This window comes from Cucurbita moschata, unplaced genomic scaffold (assembly GCF_002738365.1).
Source record: "Cucurbita moschata cultivar Rifu unplaced genomic scaffold, Cmos_1.0 Cmo_Scf00021, whole genome shotgun sequence".
Lineage (NCBI taxonomy): Eukaryota > Viridiplantae > Streptophyta > Magnoliopsida > Cucurbitales > Cucurbitaceae > Cucurbita > Cucurbita moschata.
The window spans coordinates 2,293,757-2,310,138 of record NW_019268537.1 but is presented as its reverse complement, the minus strand read 5'-3'; the positions used below and the strand labels follow the sequence as shown (position 1 = coordinate 2,310,138).

The 16,382-nt window shown below is 37.8% G+C and overlaps 3 protein-coding genes across 7 annotated transcripts in view; 2 read left to right on the top strand and 1 right to left on the bottom strand.

The window, feature by feature from the left end:
* The window catches only part of LOC111458467 (aluminum-activated malate transporter 4-like), a 3,828-nt gene extending 451 nt beyond the window's left edge, over positions 1 to 3,377 (top strand). For all 3 annotated transcript variants that reach the window (XM_023101161.1, XM_023101159.1, XM_023101158.1), the window contains exons 2-7: positions 64 to 497; positions 606 to 743; positions 830 to 1,096; positions 1,195 to 1,331; positions 1,408 to 1,554; positions 2,327 to 3,377. In XM_023101161.1, coding sequence (XP_022956929.1) covers positions 122 to 497; positions 606 to 743; positions 830 to 1,096; positions 1,195 to 1,331; positions 1,408 to 1,554; positions 2,327 to 2,953 — 1,692 coding nt within the window. In that variant the 5' untranslated portion in view covers positions 64 to 121 and the 3' untranslated portion in view covers positions 2,954 to 3,377. The remainder of the gene's footprint in view (positions 1 to 63; positions 498 to 605; positions 744 to 829; positions 1,097 to 1,194; positions 1,332 to 1,407; positions 1,555 to 2,326) is intronic.
* A 948-nt stretch (positions 3,378 to 4,325) lies between these two features.
* On the top strand, positions 4,326 to 13,062 carry LOC111458482 (serine/threonine-protein phosphatase 2A 65 kDa regulatory subunit A beta isoform). 3 transcript variants are annotated; one of them, XM_023101181.1, is made up of 14 exons: positions 4,368 to 4,433; positions 4,962 to 5,041; positions 5,190 to 5,606; positions 6,063 to 6,309; positions 6,686 to 6,798; positions 7,309 to 7,388; positions 7,941 to 8,082; positions 8,166 to 8,246; positions 9,014 to 9,118; positions 9,256 to 9,438; positions 11,524 to 11,616; positions 12,013 to 12,152; positions 12,303 to 12,369; positions 12,500 to 13,062. In XM_023101181.1, the coding sequence occupies exons 3-14, from the start codon at positions 5,214 to 5,216 to the stop codon at positions 12,617 to 12,619; spliced, it is 1,764 nt and encodes a 587-aa protein (XP_022956949.1). In that variant the 5' UTR covers positions 4,368 to 4,433; positions 4,962 to 5,041; positions 5,190 to 5,213; the 3' UTR covers positions 12,620 to 13,062. The 3 variants fall into 3 exon arrangements, with proteins under 3 accessions (XP_022956947.1, XP_022956948.1, XP_022956949.1); XM_023101179.1 differs by lacking the exon at positions 4,962 to 5,041 and having other exon boundaries at positions 4,326 to 4,433; XM_023101180.1 differs by lacking the exon at positions 4,962 to 5,041 and having other exon boundaries at positions 4,329 to 4,433; positions 5,198 to 5,606.
* A 1,695-nt stretch (positions 13,063 to 14,757) lies between these two features.
* LOC111458883 (probable carboxylesterase 6) lies at positions 14,758 to 16,365 on the bottom strand. Its single transcript, XM_023101741.1, has one exon. The coding sequence runs from the start codon at positions 16,196 to 16,198 to the stop codon at positions 15,146 to 15,148; it is 1,053 nt and encodes a 350-aa protein (XP_022957509.1). The 5' UTR covers positions 16,199 to 16,365; the 3' UTR covers positions 14,758 to 15,145.
* Positions 16,366 to 16,382: the final 17 nt, after the last annotated feature.

Sequence of the window (16,382 nt, the reverse complement as noted above, 5' to 3'; positions counted from 1 at the left end):
TTTTTTTTTTTTTTTTTTTTTTTTTTTTTTTTTTTTTTTTTTTTTTTTTTCATTTCTGTTTAGCTATTGCGAAATCCTGTTCATCAACATCTGAGTGCTCGTTTCCATTGTTGATGAAGAGATGACCGGAAAATATGGATCAATCCGACAGAGTTTTCTGGATCAGAACAGGGAACAACTCTTATCTCGTAAGGGCCATTCCGATTTCGGCCTGCACGGCAACGATGACGCCGGTGCCGATGACAATGCCAAGTGTCGGTGTTTCTGTACCGTTTCCGATGCGGTCACCAACTTTTGGAAAGGCTTACACGATACTACCGTCAAGTTGTGCGACATGAGCCGCTCCGATCCTCGCAAATTCTACTTCGCCGCGAAGATGGGGTTGTCGCTTGCGCTCACTTCGCTCGTCATTTTCATTCGAGAGCCTTTGAAAGAAGTAGCCCAGTATTCAATCTGGGCTATCCTCACCGTCGTCGTTGTTTTCGAATTTAGCGTTGGTATGGTTAATGATTTTCGTTTCACCGATTTTCGTCCATTTGGGGATTTTTTGAGGTTTTATGTGTCATTTTCTTCTTTCAAGGAAATAATCGTGTTGATTTCTGTAGGGGCAACGCTGAATAAAGGGTTCAATCGTGCATTGGGGACACTTTCAGCCGGTGGACTTGCTCTTGGTATTGCAGAGATATCTGTCTCGGCTGGGGAGTTTGAAGAAGTTGCAATCGTAATCAGTATATTCCTTGCAGGTATGAGTTTATAGCAGCAACAAAGTAATCTGTGCGATTATAATGCAGCGGATTCTTAAATTAACAATTTCATTTCATTATTTTAGGGTTCTTTGCAAGCTATTGTAAGTTGTATCCGCCGATGAAGACGTATGAATATGGGTTCCGGGTATTTCTGTTGACATTTTGCATCGTGTTGGTATCTGGAAGTTCGTCGTCATTTTTCCATACGGCCTTTTATCGATTATTGCATATCGCCGTCGGTGCTGGCATGTGCTTGGTTGTGAATATATGTATATTCCCCATTTGGGCAGGGGAGGATCTGCACAAATTGGTTGTCAAAAATTTCAAAAACGTTTCATCTTCTTTGGAAGGCAAGATCAATTCTGTCATCCTTTTTGAAAATAAGATTCTGTGCACTTTCTTATCCTTTTAATCAGCAAGAACATGAGAGAGTCTATGTCTTGTTCAGGTGTTGTTAGTGAATACCTTCAGTGTGTGGAATATGAGAGAGTCTCTTCGAAAATTCTTACATATCAGGCCTCTGATAACCCTATATATAATGCCTATAGATCCGCCGTGCAGTCCTCAAGCCAGGAGGACACATTGGTATTGGTTCTTACATACTTTTCGATTAGATGATATGCTACCAGAAGGTTTTACTTGAGTCTCGTTGTTTTGGTAGTTGGACTTCGCCCGCTGGGAGCCACCGCATGGCCCTTACAAGACATTCAAGTATCCATGGCATAACTATGTCAAAGTGAGTGGCGCTCTGAGGCATTGTGCTTTTATGGTTATGGCAATGCACGGCTGTATTCTTTCAGAAATCCAGGTGATTGGACCTTCTTTCTATAGCTGTTCTTTGTTGCAATTGATTTCTATGAGTAAGTATGGTCATTTAAATTTGAAATTCTAAATTGAAATATTTTGGTAGCTAGAACTTTGACTATTCTTGGTTGTTGATTTGCTAACTGGGTGCTAAATTGGCTATAATTAAGTATGTTTAATTAGTGAGATCCCACATTAGTTAGAGAGGGGAACAAAACATTACTTATAATGGTGTGGAAACCTGTCCCTAGCAGACACGTTTTACAACCGTGAGGCAGACGATGATACGTAATGGGCCAAAGCGGACAATATCTGCTAATGGTCAGCTTAGACTGTTACAAATCATATCAGAGCTAGAGACCGAGTGGTGTGCCAGTGAGGATGTTGGGCACCCAAGGGAAGGGTGGATTGTGAGATCCCACATTGGTTGGGGAGGGGAACAAAATATTCTTTATAAGGATGGACCGTGAGATCCCACGTTAGTTGGAGAGGGGAACGAAGTCATTCCTTATAGGGGTGTGGAAACCTCTCCCTAACAGACACGTTTTAAAACCTTGAGGCTGACGGCGATGCGTAACGGACCAAACGAAGTCATTCCTTATAGGGGTGTGGAAACCTCTCCCTAACAGACACGTTCTAAAACCTTGAGGCTGACGGCGATGCGTAACGTACCAAAGTGGATAATATCTGTTAGTAGTGAGCTTAGACTGATAAGTAGTATATATGTACGCAATATATATTTGTAGATGACTGGATCTTGCAAGTTTGTGTTATAGGCTCCACCAGAGAAGCGAAAGGTGTTTGCAAAGGAGCTTCAGAGGGTTGGCACTGAGGGAGCTAAGTTCTTACGTGCGCTTGGAAGTAAAGTAGAAAAGATGGAGAAATTGAGCGCAGGTGACATGCTTTTCGATGTTCATGAGGCCGCAGAAGCTTTACAAATAAAGATTGACGAGAGATCGAATATGCTGGTGAATTCAGATAGGTGGAGAACTGGAAAACAGCACAGGGAACACGAAGAACCCCAACATTTTATTGATGTGAAAGATGATCATAACAAACATTTGGTAATCGATTCCCTGAACGAGAGCATGTATGCTGAACACTCGAGCATCGGCGTCCACCCTCCCATGACAGATTGGGTATCCACTGATAATGTCTTTAACAAACACCTGGTTTCATGGCCACGTCTTTCATTTTTAATGGATAGCGTGCCTAATGAACGAGAGTCGAAAGTACATGAAAGTGCAAGCTCCTTGTCTTTGGCAACATTTGCTTCGCTTCTTATCGAATTTGTGGCAAGGCTGCAAAATCTCAGGAATGCATTTGAAGAGCTCAGTGAGAAGGCAAATTTCAAGGCGCCAGAGGACTACCCAACAATTAAAAAGGACGGACTAGATTGTTAAGATTGGTTGGCATCAAGAATTGAGGCTTGATAGGATGCCATGCCATGTCACACTTGGCTCACTAATGCACCTTTCACACAGTGATGGTCGAGATCTCAGTTTGGTTAACCTATGCTGTCTTGATGGACTCGGTCGATTCGGGTCATCGTGCCTTGGATGGACACTAGAATCTGTTCATCAAAGCTGTTGGGGCCAAGGATTAAGTTTAGTGTGGCTGTGGCATGATATTGTTTTTATTTTGCCTCCTCTAGATGATAGCTATGAGAGGGAGGGATTGTGTAGTACATTTATGATGCAAACAGCATCACTCCATATTCTTTTGTGCTTTTACCAGCCGTTATATTTGATCATCGTACATTGTTCCTTGTAGTTATTGTATTGTCCTCGCATTCTATGGCATGTGAAATGTTTTGACAATGCTTTAGGGAGATGGGTTCATGCGTGTGCCAGCCAGAACAGAAAACATAGAGAAATCCACGTGATTGACTCTCAAATTGGCCATTTTGAGAACTACAAAGTGTAAAATTTTAAAAAAATTTATCAAGTGTAACTATTTTGGTCAGTCTTTTAGTGGATAATGAGTTTTCTTCTGCGTGACATGCCCCAACCTAGAGTGTCATAGTTGCATTAAATATGTCAGGAAAACAATGGAAACACTCAAAATCATCCAATTTGAATATTATTTGTATCAATGTCCGAAAAATATTGGCCTTAGCCTAATTTTTTTACTAATGATTAAAATAACTCAATTAAAATTTTCTCATTCTCGTAAAAAAAAAAAATTCTCTAAAAAGTTGTTTTAAATAGAAAATAACGATGGAGCCCAAACATCTAAAAATATGGAGACGGATGTTTTCAAATGCGAACCAAAGTTCACACGTGTAAATTATACCTATACATGCGTCGTGATCCCAAAACTTAACTTAATTTCATAAATTTGTAGATGTATTTTTAACAATAACTGCATCCTTAGGTTTGATCCATTTTATTTAATAATATTAATTGGATGTTAAATAATTCTCAGTCATGGTATTTTTCATCTTAGTATAATTAATAAGTCCTATTAAAATATATGGTTAGTCATTTTGGCAAAATCATGTTATATAAAGTCAATTTTCAAGATATTGCTCCTCTTGACCTTATTGAAAAATACATTCGTATACTGGGTTGTTAAGGCCCATGAAACATTAACCCGACATATTTGGGCTCAATTCCTTTTTGGGCTTGGTTTTCAGCTAACAAAAAATAAGAAAGCCCAAAATCAACGGCCTATGAGTAGTTAATACGAATATTTGGAATTCGATTCTTGTAATAAGCCCAATAAAGTAGGATTTGATGGGCCGGCCCTTAAAAGCGTACTGCAATTCTGTTATTATACAATTCCAGATCGGGTTTTCTTGTTCTTGTGGTCTCTCTCCCTTTCCTTCTTTCTCTCCGACGACAGGTTCCTGAAGCTCAGCCAGCCAGGGCATTGATCTAGGTGAGTCCGCTTTCACTTTTCCACTTTCCTCCGCCATTTTTCTTTTCCATCTCCATTCTTCGTCTGTGCAGCGCTTTGTTTAATCTGGATTTCACGTCTTTACTGAGTTGTTGAGGGGAAGGGAATTGTGAGATCGAATTCTTTGTGTCGCGTACCTTAGGTTTCAAGGAACAACATAATAATTCGACGGCGCTGTTCACGTTCTTGATAGAGAAACTTCGATTCTGACCTTTCTAACTGCATAACACTGAACTTAGGGTTCGGACCTTCGAATCTGCGTCATTTCTCTTACCACTTGGGTGTTTTTACCATTTCTCTATGGTTCTTTAGCTTATCCTTTCTTGCCCTCAGATCTTGGATTTCGGATCTGATTTGTCCATTTCTACCTGTTACCTTTTGTTTGTGAAGTCGAGGATCATAAATCAACAACGAACCTTCAATATCTAGTGTAATTAGTGGTTTCCATCTAGTTATTAGAGATCCTTCGATGACTGATTTTAACCACTTTCTACTTTGAACGTCCGGAAGGCACGAGTTTGACATAAGCGGGCAAAGTTGCGCTTGGGCATTTTTCTTTACGTCAGTGTTCTTAGTCCGTTTCGGATGCGGTGGGTCGCTTTTTCGTTCTTATATATATATATATATGTATATTGATATCTATGTTATTGTTTTCCCATCATTCTGTATGTCTTTTTTGGAACCGTCTTTTTGTAGCTGTGAACCGTTTGTTTTTTTTCCCCTCCATCACGTTTTTAGTTTTACAGGAAAGCGCTGAATAAGATGTCTATGGTTGACGAACCACTATATCCGATAGCTGTTCTAATTGATGAGCTCAAAAATGATGACATTCAGCTACGGTTAAACTCAATTCGTAGACTGTCTACAATTGCTCGTGCTCTTGGGGAGGAGCGAACCCGTAAAGAGTTGATCCCATTTCTGAGTGAAAACAATGATGATGATGATGAGGTGCTTCTTGCTATGGCTGAAGAATTGGGAGTGTTCATCCCATATGTTGGTGGAGTTGAGCATGCCCATGTTTTGCTTCCACCTTTAGAAACTCTGTGCACCGTTGAGGAAACGTGTGTCAGGGACAAAGCTGTGGAGTCATTGTGCAGAATTGGATCCCAGATGAGAGAGAGTGACTTAGTTGACTGGTTCATTCCTCTCGTCAAGGTTAGTATTTCCCTCTACTACAATTTTCTTTTTTCTTATTTCCTTCGGTATGCATTCCATTATCTTAGCTGACACATGCAGTAAGTGGCCTGTTTAGAAGTATCCATAAATAAAAGATGTCAGCAAAAGATGCGTCCCATGATATATTGAATGTTCTGGGATGGTATTTAAGTCTTTCTCATGGACCTATACTTTTGACGTCTTTTCAACGCAACAATATGTTTTTCTAGAGAATGCAGCACAAAATGACCAACTCTTATAACATCGAACCAATTCTGAGACCCTTTTAGCTTCTTTCCTGTTTTACCCCTTTTGTTCCTTCTGTCAAAAATCTGTGAATTGCTAGCTTTTGCTTTCTTTCTTTTATTTATTTATTTTTATATAAACAATCTTTGATAGCTTTGAGTCCGATGTTTTCTAAGTGTTTTTATGTGTTTTTGCTTGAACATATATCAGAGATTGGCAGCTGGTGAATGGTTTACAGCTAGAGTATCTTCATGTGGGCTATTCCATATTGCCTACCCTAGTGCTCCAGAGATGTTGAAGACTGAGTTGCGGTCAATATATGGCCAGCTGTGTCAAGATGACATGCCCATGGTAAGGAGGTCTGCGGCAACAAATTTAGGAAAATTTGCTGCCACTATTGAACCTGCTCATCTGAAGACTGATATCATGACAATATTTGAGGATCTTACACAAGACGGTATTATCTGTATCTGTTACCTGAGTGTGGTTACTTTTCTCGTTCCTTGCTGACTTTGAACTGATGTGGACAATGATTGTGTGATTTCTAGTGGGTGCATCACGTGGGTTGTATATTGCTGGTTAAAGTTTGGACTTATTGTTTTAAGTTTTTGAATTATTTTTGGAGTGTATGTGCAGTATGCAAATTAGTTAAGATCATTATGTCTTAGGTGTATCTATGCTTCATTTTGGCTTTCATCACCAGATTAACAGGGAAAAAAACATGGGTCTTTCTCTCGTTGCAAAAGCATGAGAATTGCTCTTTAGAATTCTTTGTATTATACAGTTGTCTGTTTTAGTACATTTTGTGTTTCTTACATCAAGTTTTTTCGCAGACCAAGACTCTGTAAGATTGCTGGCCGTTGAGGGTTGTGCTGCTTTGGGCAAGTTATTGGAGCCCCAAGATTGTGTATTGCATATTCTTCCCGTTATTGTTAACTTCTCTCAGGTACATTTTTACTCAATTTATCGCTTTAACTGTTTGAAATGTATGCCCGGGAAATTTGTTAGTACAATCATATATACTGTTGAGACATATTTATATTGAATGATCAGATCAAGTGTTGTCTTTTTTGGAACAAAGATCGATTGTTATTGTACAATAACATCTTGTAATCTATTGGTTCCATGTCCTTTTGATGAACGTCTGAATGCATTGAAATATGTTTCCTTTGTATTTCTGCTGTTTAGTTGTAACTTTTTAGTTATAGTATGACTTATCTACAAATGTCCAAGTTCTTTTTAAGTTTCTATCAAAAAATTTTGAGCTGTCCTTGGGGATTCTTGAATCTGCTTTAAAAAAGAGCACAGAAAAATTGATTATTTCTTCATGTGAGTACCTCTATGGTGTATAACAAATGGTAAAAGTGGTATTTACATGCTTCATACCCTCATGGTCTTGACCCATTTTCTCCAAGCTCTAAGTTCTTTCTTGTTCCCTGCTTTTCCTTTTATGTAGGATAAGTCTTGGCGCGTGCGTTACATGGTTGCAAACCAGTTATACGAATTGTGTGAGGCTGTAGGACCGGAACCAACTAGGTAATTTCTTATTAATCTATGAAGAAAATTGGTTATTGATCTATGTGGAAAGATACAAATGCTATCTTTTTTTTGGGACTGTGTTGTGGAAACCCATGAAATGTAATAATGTATGACCCTCCTTTATCATTTGGTTTATTTGGCTAAATCGATGGAAGCCCCCTACTTCCTCCTGTTCTGGATATATGGGTTTCTCAAGAGGAGGTTGCCTCTTTTTAATTTTTTCTTCCAGTCAGTTCTTCTGAATTTCCTTTGCTCTTTATTCTTGGCGATTGGGGATACTTCAGTTTCTTTAGTCTTTTTGGTGGCTCCTCCTCTGTCATTGGTTCACTTATGTGCACGTATGACCCTGTTCTTTTAATTTTATTTATCTTAATTATCATATTTTCTTTATAAAAAAATTACAAGCGCTTGTATACTTTTTTTGCTAATACTATATAAACACGGGAAATAGTTCTTATATTAGGTAGTGTTGTGAATATTGTGCCATTTGTACTGTATATTGAGTTCTTATATGGTTCATACTGCATGAATTTGTTTTTGGGTGGTAAGGACGGATTTGGTACCTGCTTATGTGCGCTTGCTTCGCGACAATGAAGCTGAAGTTCGTATAGCAGCTGCTGGCAAAGTGACCAAGTTTTGCCGGATTTTAAGTCCAGAATTGGCAATTCAGCATATCCTTCCCTGCGTGAAGGTGCATATGCTATTTCAGAGTTTGAATTTCCTTGTCATATGTGCCCTTTTACATGCTGAGCACTAAGCCATTAATGACTACAGGAATTGTCGTCAGATTCCTCTCAGCATGTCCGTTCAGCTTTAGCCTCAGTTATCATGGGAATGGCTCCTGTGTTGGGAAAGGTAAGAAGTTTTCATATTGGTTTTCACAAATGTGTTGCCCATGATTATTGATTACTAAAACTGATTATTGTTGCTCACTATAAACTGACAGTTGAATTTTTGTTTGTTATTTAATTGGGAACTTTAATCAATCAGCCTGCTTGGAAGCCAAGCCTAGTTTTTTTGTGCAATTTTTGTGTTTTCTTTTCTTTTCTAGGGGTTAGGGGGGAGGACACTGTGGAATGTGAGGAAATCATGGATGCTGCTTAATATTTCTGAATTTTGATGACTACAAAGTGATGTGAAATAAATAATGTTGCTGGTTAATGCTTATGTGTAACGTAAGGTCCTAGTCGACTTTGGAGACACCTATTTTTATGTATTTGTAATTTTATCTAAACGGTGAGTGGTGCTGTTTATTATTATTATTTTCTGAATTTTGAAGTTCAAGAAGTGATGTGATTAATAATAATTTGCTGATTAGTATTTCTGTTAGCATAACAAGTAGTTTTCTATTTTACGGGTTGCGTATTTATATATTGGAAGTTTTATGAAAAACTGCAAGGGATTGGGAACTGGATCCTGTTTAGTATTTCCTTATTTTGAAGGCGGAGAAGTGATATGAATTAAAACATTCATATCATTTGGAGATTGCAGTGTTGAGTGTCATAGCTCTATACTCACTGGATCTTAGACGACCACTTCACACTTGTATTTGTTGGAGCATTCTGGTGGTATATTATTGTTTGTACTGGACATAAAAAATCTCACTCAGATGGCTTGTGCAGGATGCTACTATTGAACAGCTGCTTCCGATATTCCTTTCTCTTCTGAAGGATGAATTTCCTGATGTGCGCCTCAATATCATCAGCAAGCTTGATCAAGTAAATCAGGTTTGTTATAAGTGACCTTGAAACTGAAATGGAAAGGTTATTAGCTAGCATCCTAATTTATGATGCTGATTTATACTTCACATATCTTCTCTCTCCAAAACATTTTACTGTCATCTCATCACAAACCTGTTATGCAGGTTATTGGAATTGATCTCTTGTCCCAATCATTGTTACCTGCCATAGTTGAACTTGCGGAGGATAGGCATTGGAGGGTTAGGTTAGCTATTATAGAATACATTCCTTTACTGGCAAGTCAGCTTGGTGTAGGGTTTTTTGACGATAAGCTTGGCGCTCTTTGCATGCAGTGGTTACAGGATAAGGTTTGTGTTTCTTGATCTTCAATAAGACTTTTTATGGTTTAAGACTGCATGAAAATATCAATTTTAATGTGAATAACATGCTTCTGGGTGAATGTTACTGAAGTTTATGGGAAAATGATATATGCTTTTGGTTGAATAAGGTACCTTGCTGTTCATCAGATCATTGATTGGTTTCTGAAGGGAATGCCAATTAAACAGAATTTGTCAATCGTAATCACTGTGCAACTGAACCATGATGAAAGTAATACAAAACTAATTACACTAGATGTCCCTTTTTGTATGAATTATTTTAGAGATTCTATCCTCACTACAAAGCATTGAAAGATCAAATACTGGACATGCCTAAATTGACTCTCTGACTTCTTATCCATTTGACTTGTATAATTTTAGGTCAGGTCAGTTATATACATTTATTACTTAAGTACACAAGAATTTTATATCACAGTGAACCAGAATAAAAACTCAGGAGGGGCGACAATCCATAACACAACCTTTAGTAACATAGGGTTCATTGTAATAGTAAAACAGAAGGATTGGTCTTTTGGTCATTATTAATAGAGATAAAAAGGTTGCATAAGATTCCATCTCCCTTGCTTGATTTCATCAAGTCCTCCATCCCTCTAGCCACGATAATATGGAAGGTTTTGAAGCATATATTCATAGGATTCTTGTTTTATCAGAGGGCCAGATATCCATAACTGTACTGTGGAGGACCATCCAAACCCCCATAACTATGAAAGGCTAGCCAAAGATGTATTGTACAGAGATAAAGCAAGGAATCAGTGGAAAAATGTCTAGCTTATATCCTTTTTATCTAGCTTGCAGTTTTAGAAACATCTAGAGCTAGAAAGCCAACTTTGGTTGCTTCTTAGCTCATTGCGTCAATGCTCTTTCTAGGTTAGTCATCGTTCTTTCTAGCTTAGGGAGCAGTCAAAGTTTCACAGCCTCAGGGAATTAACCCTTCCTAGTCGGTTTGTTTTTAGTGCTACAGGAATTACTTGTAGGTTTTCTCAATCTGTGATCTAGCTACATTAAAGAAATGGACAAGAAACGAAGGGGATGAGATGCTAAAAACATCTTTTTCTTTCTTTCTTCTTCCTCCTCTCTCTCTCATGTAGAAAAGATATAAATAAATTCGGTCACCTAAAGTGAGGAAGTCAATAAATACTAAAAAAGAAAAAGATTGTAATTATCTTCCATAAAAAAAGGTTGAATGAGAATCATCAAAAAATTAAGAATACTATTTTTATTCTGAACTTCCGAGTTAGTCAATACAAATATGTTCGATTCTTTGTCAATTTAGCATAACTTATTGGATATAAGATATCGATTACTATTCCAGGTCAGTAATAATCCCTCATCTTGATTGTTGAATGAATAAAATATGCTTGATTCTTTTAATATTCAACCGTCAACAAACTGCTGAAAGGGCACATATAATGATAAGGAATGACTCCAAGGGAAAGTAATATTTGTATTACCTTGTTGATCGCTTGTTTGTGATTTGAATTACTCTACAAGCAAGAATGATTATGTTAAGCTTGAATGATTCTAAACATGCAACTAAAGTACATAGAATTGCAAAGAAACTTGGCCATTATCTAAAGGAAAGCACAAATTCTATTTTATTACATTATCCAAGTCTAGTTTACAAAGACAACATATACAACTTTATATAGCTTCAAAAATGAAAACTCTTAACGTTTCGTGAGGCATTTTAAGAGTTATAACATTCATACTTTATGACTATAATTAGCTACGATACGATTAAATGTAACCTTAAAGTAAATAAAAAAATTTTAAAATCTACTAATGAAATGCAATAGCTCTAGATTATCATCCACCCAAAATTTGTAAACATCCAAGAATCTTTCTCGAAGTTTATATTGCATGATTGAGATGTCTTGGTATATATCATATCAAAAAATTATTCTACTAGCAACACCATATGCTATTGCAAGAAGAAAAAGCTTCTTTAAAAAGACAGTTTGAAAGATATCACTGGCTTGTTGTACACTAGGCAGTTCTTATTTATTTATTTATATATATTTTTAAAATATCTATTGCACTGGTTGCTCCTTGCAGGTTTACTCAATCCGTGATGCAGCTGCAAATAATTTGAAGCGCCTTGCAGAAGAATTTGGTCCTGAGTGGGCAATGCAGCACATTGTCCCACAGGTTTGTTTCGTATGAATTTCACAATCTCATATAGGCTGACCTAGATGATAGACAGACGTTTTCTTTTAAACAATTTCTTATATTTATATCACTTTATTTGGACAATAACACCGAGAAGGGTGATCATAGAAAAATTTTCCTTTCCCTGTTTGGATGAGAAATTAATATGAGCCGTCTGAAGAAAAGGGAAAATAGTATATTAATGGCCTAGCCCCTACCAGAGGGGATATAAAAGTTTATCCAATTGGGTTGAGTCGTCAGGGTAGAACACCATCCGGAGGTCATGGAGAAAAATATTTCGCTAACTAACATTTCTAGAAATTCTTTTCGCCCTGCCTTCTGCACACAATCTATGCACTTTGTATTCCACTAACTGAATTGGCGTTTCACAAACAGGTTCTTGACATGATTAACAACCCACACTATTTGTATCGAATGACTGTTCTTCGTGCGGTCTCTCTTCTTGCCCCAGTTATGGGCTCAGAAATCACATGCTCAAAGCTTTTACCAGTGGTTATCAGTTCTTCCAAGGATAGGTACATGTCATAAATTTGTTAATGAAACTGATGTTATAATTTTTACCAGTGGTTATCAGTTCTCGATAAAAATGAATTGTGGGTGTTAGCACAGTTGGCTTGTGTCCCTTGTTTTGGCTCTTCTTCGGTGATTAATTTTAGTTTTTGCAGGGTTCCAAATATCAAGTTTAATGTGGCGAAGGTGTTGCAGTCTCTCATTCCCATAGTTGACCAACCTGTAAGTAGTTTTGTGAAACTTTATGTGTTTATGCCTTTTTCGTTCCAACTGATTTCATTTGATGTCCTTTTGTCTATTTTAGTTTCTTTCTCAATGTTCGTTGTAATATTGGATAATGCTTGGAACGCAGGTGGTGGAAAAAACTATCCGTCCTAGTCTAGTTGAACTGAGTGAGGATCCAGATGTAGATGTCCGGTTCTTTGCTAACCAAGCTCTTCAATCAATTGATCACGTGATGATGTCTAGTTAGACGGGATTCCATATCCACGATGAACATCTGTACGAAAGGTGCTTTTGCAGAAGTTGCTATTGTTTTTATCCGAAATAGCTGTATGTTTCTTCCCCCCGTTGGTTGTTGTAGTGCAGTTCTAGCGTGCAGAGCGAGCCATTCAAGACTTCTGGGTTTTACTCAGTTGATCATTTGTGGATGATGATTGAGTAGAGTCTTCATGCTTTCTATTCTTCTGCATAATCTAATATTCTTTCTTCATTTGTCTTTTTTCCAACAATTGGCTCAGAATTTGTTGGATGTTGAACTGGGGGGGAGGGGGTGGTATGAAGTCTCCATTTGTAACTATACTTTTTTTGATTGCCAACCCTCAGTCTCTACTGTAATAGTTATCAATTTGTATTAATTATTATTGACTGACTTCACTAAGATTCCCAAAGTAAATGGGTTCATATATCGACATAGATTCTGCTTGTTGACGTATTTGCAGAATTTATATACCTGGGAGCCATGTAAGCCAGGAAGCAGCCATGTAAGCCAACCTTGAAAGCTTTTATACTGGTAAGAAGTAGATTGTTTGAGGCAAACAACTCACAACTTTGGTATAATGTTAGTTATCTTTATAAGTTGTTTATTCTGTTGTATCGGTCATGTTATTCACATACTCCAAATTGCCCAGTGGAGCTATTCAAACCAGAGTTCAAATCAAATGCAATATTCAATGTACAGTGTTAATTAAAACCATTGTCCAACTCCAGCAATACTAATTGACAATCAACGTGGCCGAACTTTTACTTTTTGTTTGACCATTGTGACAGTATTAAAACGTTTAAAACCCATAGATGATGTTTAGTGAAATAAGAAAAACAATGGTATTATAAAACAGGTCAAGAATTGCGATATTAAGCCTGTTAGTTTGAAGCAGGCTAAAAATAGTTTGAAAGTGCAATTAGAAGGCCTTGTTTCTACAATTCCATACTCGAAATCTTAAATGGTATGGATATGAATTATATTTCTAAGGACACACGCTGATAGTTATAAAAAAGGATCAAAATGTGACCTTTATAGTACAAAGCATTTTATAAAGCGAAGTCTGAACTAGTAACTACAGATTACTACCTGATTAAAACCTCAAGATAATTCAAGTATTTCCTTCATAAAATTGATAGCTTCCAAGGGCATCATATTAAATAATTGATTTATCACTCGACCCAAATCTCGAACTATAAGGTGCTTGGTTGGATCAAAAGTGGTTTGGAAGCTTCTAAAGATGGGTTAATAAAAGGTAATCTAAATGCTTTTAGGGCCAACATAACTAATCTCCTATGCGACACCCAACTAGATCAAAGTAGCATTCTCACTCAATGTGAGAGAATTGGTAAGAAAAGTTAATCAGTAATTTCTGGAAAACAAATCTTGAAAATAGTTTAAAAATTACATTTGTAAGGTATGGAATTTGCAAAGACCCACTGGACCATCTCTATATAATAAATGTTTTAATTTCCAATTTTTCATATTGCAACGATATTAACACTATCTAATAGACATGTCATATAGAATTTTCAAGACTAATAAACTCACAGTTTAAAGTTCGAAAATATGACAAGATTTACCTGAGAATTAAATGGATATAACTGCAGAATTTAGGAACTCAATACATATAACCAAGGAAATTTAAGAACTAAAATTACGATTTAATCTTATCAAAACTAACAAAAAAAGATAAATGATAAAAGAAGAAGAAAAACAAAAGACGTGAAGTCTTACAATGGCTAGCTCTACACATGAAAAAAGCAAGCGCCAGGCCACCAATGTGCATCATTCAAGACTAAAAGGAATGGGGGTGAATTTGGCCCCCCAACCAATATCCATTGTCGTAAAGTTGGCACTTATCCTTTCGGGAAGTGAGGGCCCTAAATTTGTCCTTACTCTCATTTCATCATTCACCCTTAGCGTCCCATCAGCCATCCACTAATGTAGAGTCAGTCCCTCTCCCAAAGTGTAAGGTTTCTTTTCCAGTAGAGTATCTAAAAAGGCTGAGATTAGAGACGAAAAAAGGAGAGACAATTTCATTGCTGCCTTAAAAGTTTGCTGCCGAAGAAGACAAGAGAGCTTAAGAAAAGTACAGAAGAGCTCAAGAACGGTGAGTGAAATTTTTGACCAATCAGACCGATTCTTGAGAGTAGAGTCTCACTTAATAAGATTGAGGTGGCGGTTACTATGACAAGAAGAGTAGAAGTGGGCTAACTGTTCGAAACTTCTCTAAAATATTGTCTTTATCGTAAGAGCTAACTTGAGTGTTTCCCTTTCACTTCCATCTTTGAACATCCTTGAACATCTTTGAAAAATTTCCAAGGGTGTGAGTCAGGGAAGAGATAATCTATATTCACATAGGACATTCCAAATCGTGTACAGTAATCTCCTTTGAGGTATATAAGTATATATTAAGTGGGTAGTGATAAATCTGATGAGAATGCTCGCTCTCTTTTCTTTGAGGAGAAAACAAAATCTGAAAAAAGTCTTCCTTTTGTACAAATTCAACTGAAGCTATACACTTAAGAAATCCTTGATATGATCCATCATTTCAAGGGTCCGAGTTTGAGAGAGTTGTGACTTGTTCAGAACCTGAAACGCATGGCCAACTCCTTCATAGACCACATAATTGATCAGCTTACCCACTCTATGTAAAGCAGAGCAAAACTCCAAGTTCCTATCTTTCAATATGTCCATTTCTGATATACATATCAAACTAGGCAAAACCCTCAAATCCTCAACCTCAAACACCCCATTTGCCGAAGGGTTGCACCATGGATGGTCACGGTTCGCCCTGGACGGCAATGCCAACCGCCAGTACGTATCAGAAACTGCCGTCGTCAGTGGCGAATGAGGAGGTTGGACAAGAAACTTTTCTGACATGGTCCTTGACTCTCCACCGAAGAACGGCTGTATCAAAATGTTACCTTTAATAACTAACGGTTTCATGACCACAGCTCCAGAAGCAGTCGTCTTGCCACCAAGTCTGGCTGCTACATTGAAGGCTATGTTGCCACCGGCACTATCACCTCCAAGGTAGATTTTGGTAAAGTCGCAGTATCTTGACCACCAATTCTGCTTGGCCCCATTAAAGGCAACTTGTTTCAACCATTGAAGGGTCTTTAATCCGTCTTCATAAGGAGCAGGAAGAGGGTTTTCTGGAGCCAAACGATAATTCACAGACATAATTATACAGTCAGCTTTTGCAGATAGCTTGGCCAGGAACTCATGGTAGCAACTCCAAGTAGCCGAGCCGACACAAAACCCACCTCCATGGAAATATACAAGCAAAGGCAGCTTCTCCTGGCATTGTGTTGGAATGTAGAAACGAGCCCAAATGTTGTTCAGCTTATCCACAACTACATCCCAAGAAGTAACACCAAGCTCTGGTGGCAATGCATTAGAGACACTGGGAACTATCTGGGGTCTTTCCACATAACCATTTCCGTAAACTCTAATGAGGCCTTCAATCTCCTCAACCAACACAGAATGTTGATCAAACCCATTACCATGCTCTTCAAAACTTGGAATTTGATCTAGGTTAATAGGCATTCTTTTTCTCCTCATAGAACGGGGATGAAGATGAGGGTCGATGCAGAAATTAAGTTAGGAGGCTTTTGAGAGTGTATAATTGGTTATGGACGGAAGTATGAACTTCTGATGTTCCTTATATAGATGATGAAAAGATGTCTTGTGGTATGACGTGGACACCTATTCTATCAAGTTGGGGCTCGGGGGGGGGGGGGGGGGG

Excerpts from the sequence above, each read along its gene's own strand:
- LOC111458482 (XM_023101179.1), top strand. The coding sequence starts at position 5,214 with ATGTCTATGGTTGACGAACCACTATATCCGATAGCTGTTCTAATTGAT. Across the intron at positions 7,389-7,940 it reads GTAGGACCGGAACCAACTAG|GACGGATTTGGTACCTGCTT; the intron begins GTAATTTCTTAT and ends TTGGGTGGTAAG. Across the intron at positions 9,119-9,255 it reads AGCTTGATCAAGTAAATCAG|GTTATTGGAATTGATCTCTT; the intron begins GTTTGTTATAAG and ends CCTGTTATGCAG.
- LOC111458883 (XM_023101741.1), bottom strand. The coding sequence starts at position 16,198 with ATGAGGAGAAAAAGAATGCCTATTAACCTAGATCAAATTCCAAGTTTT.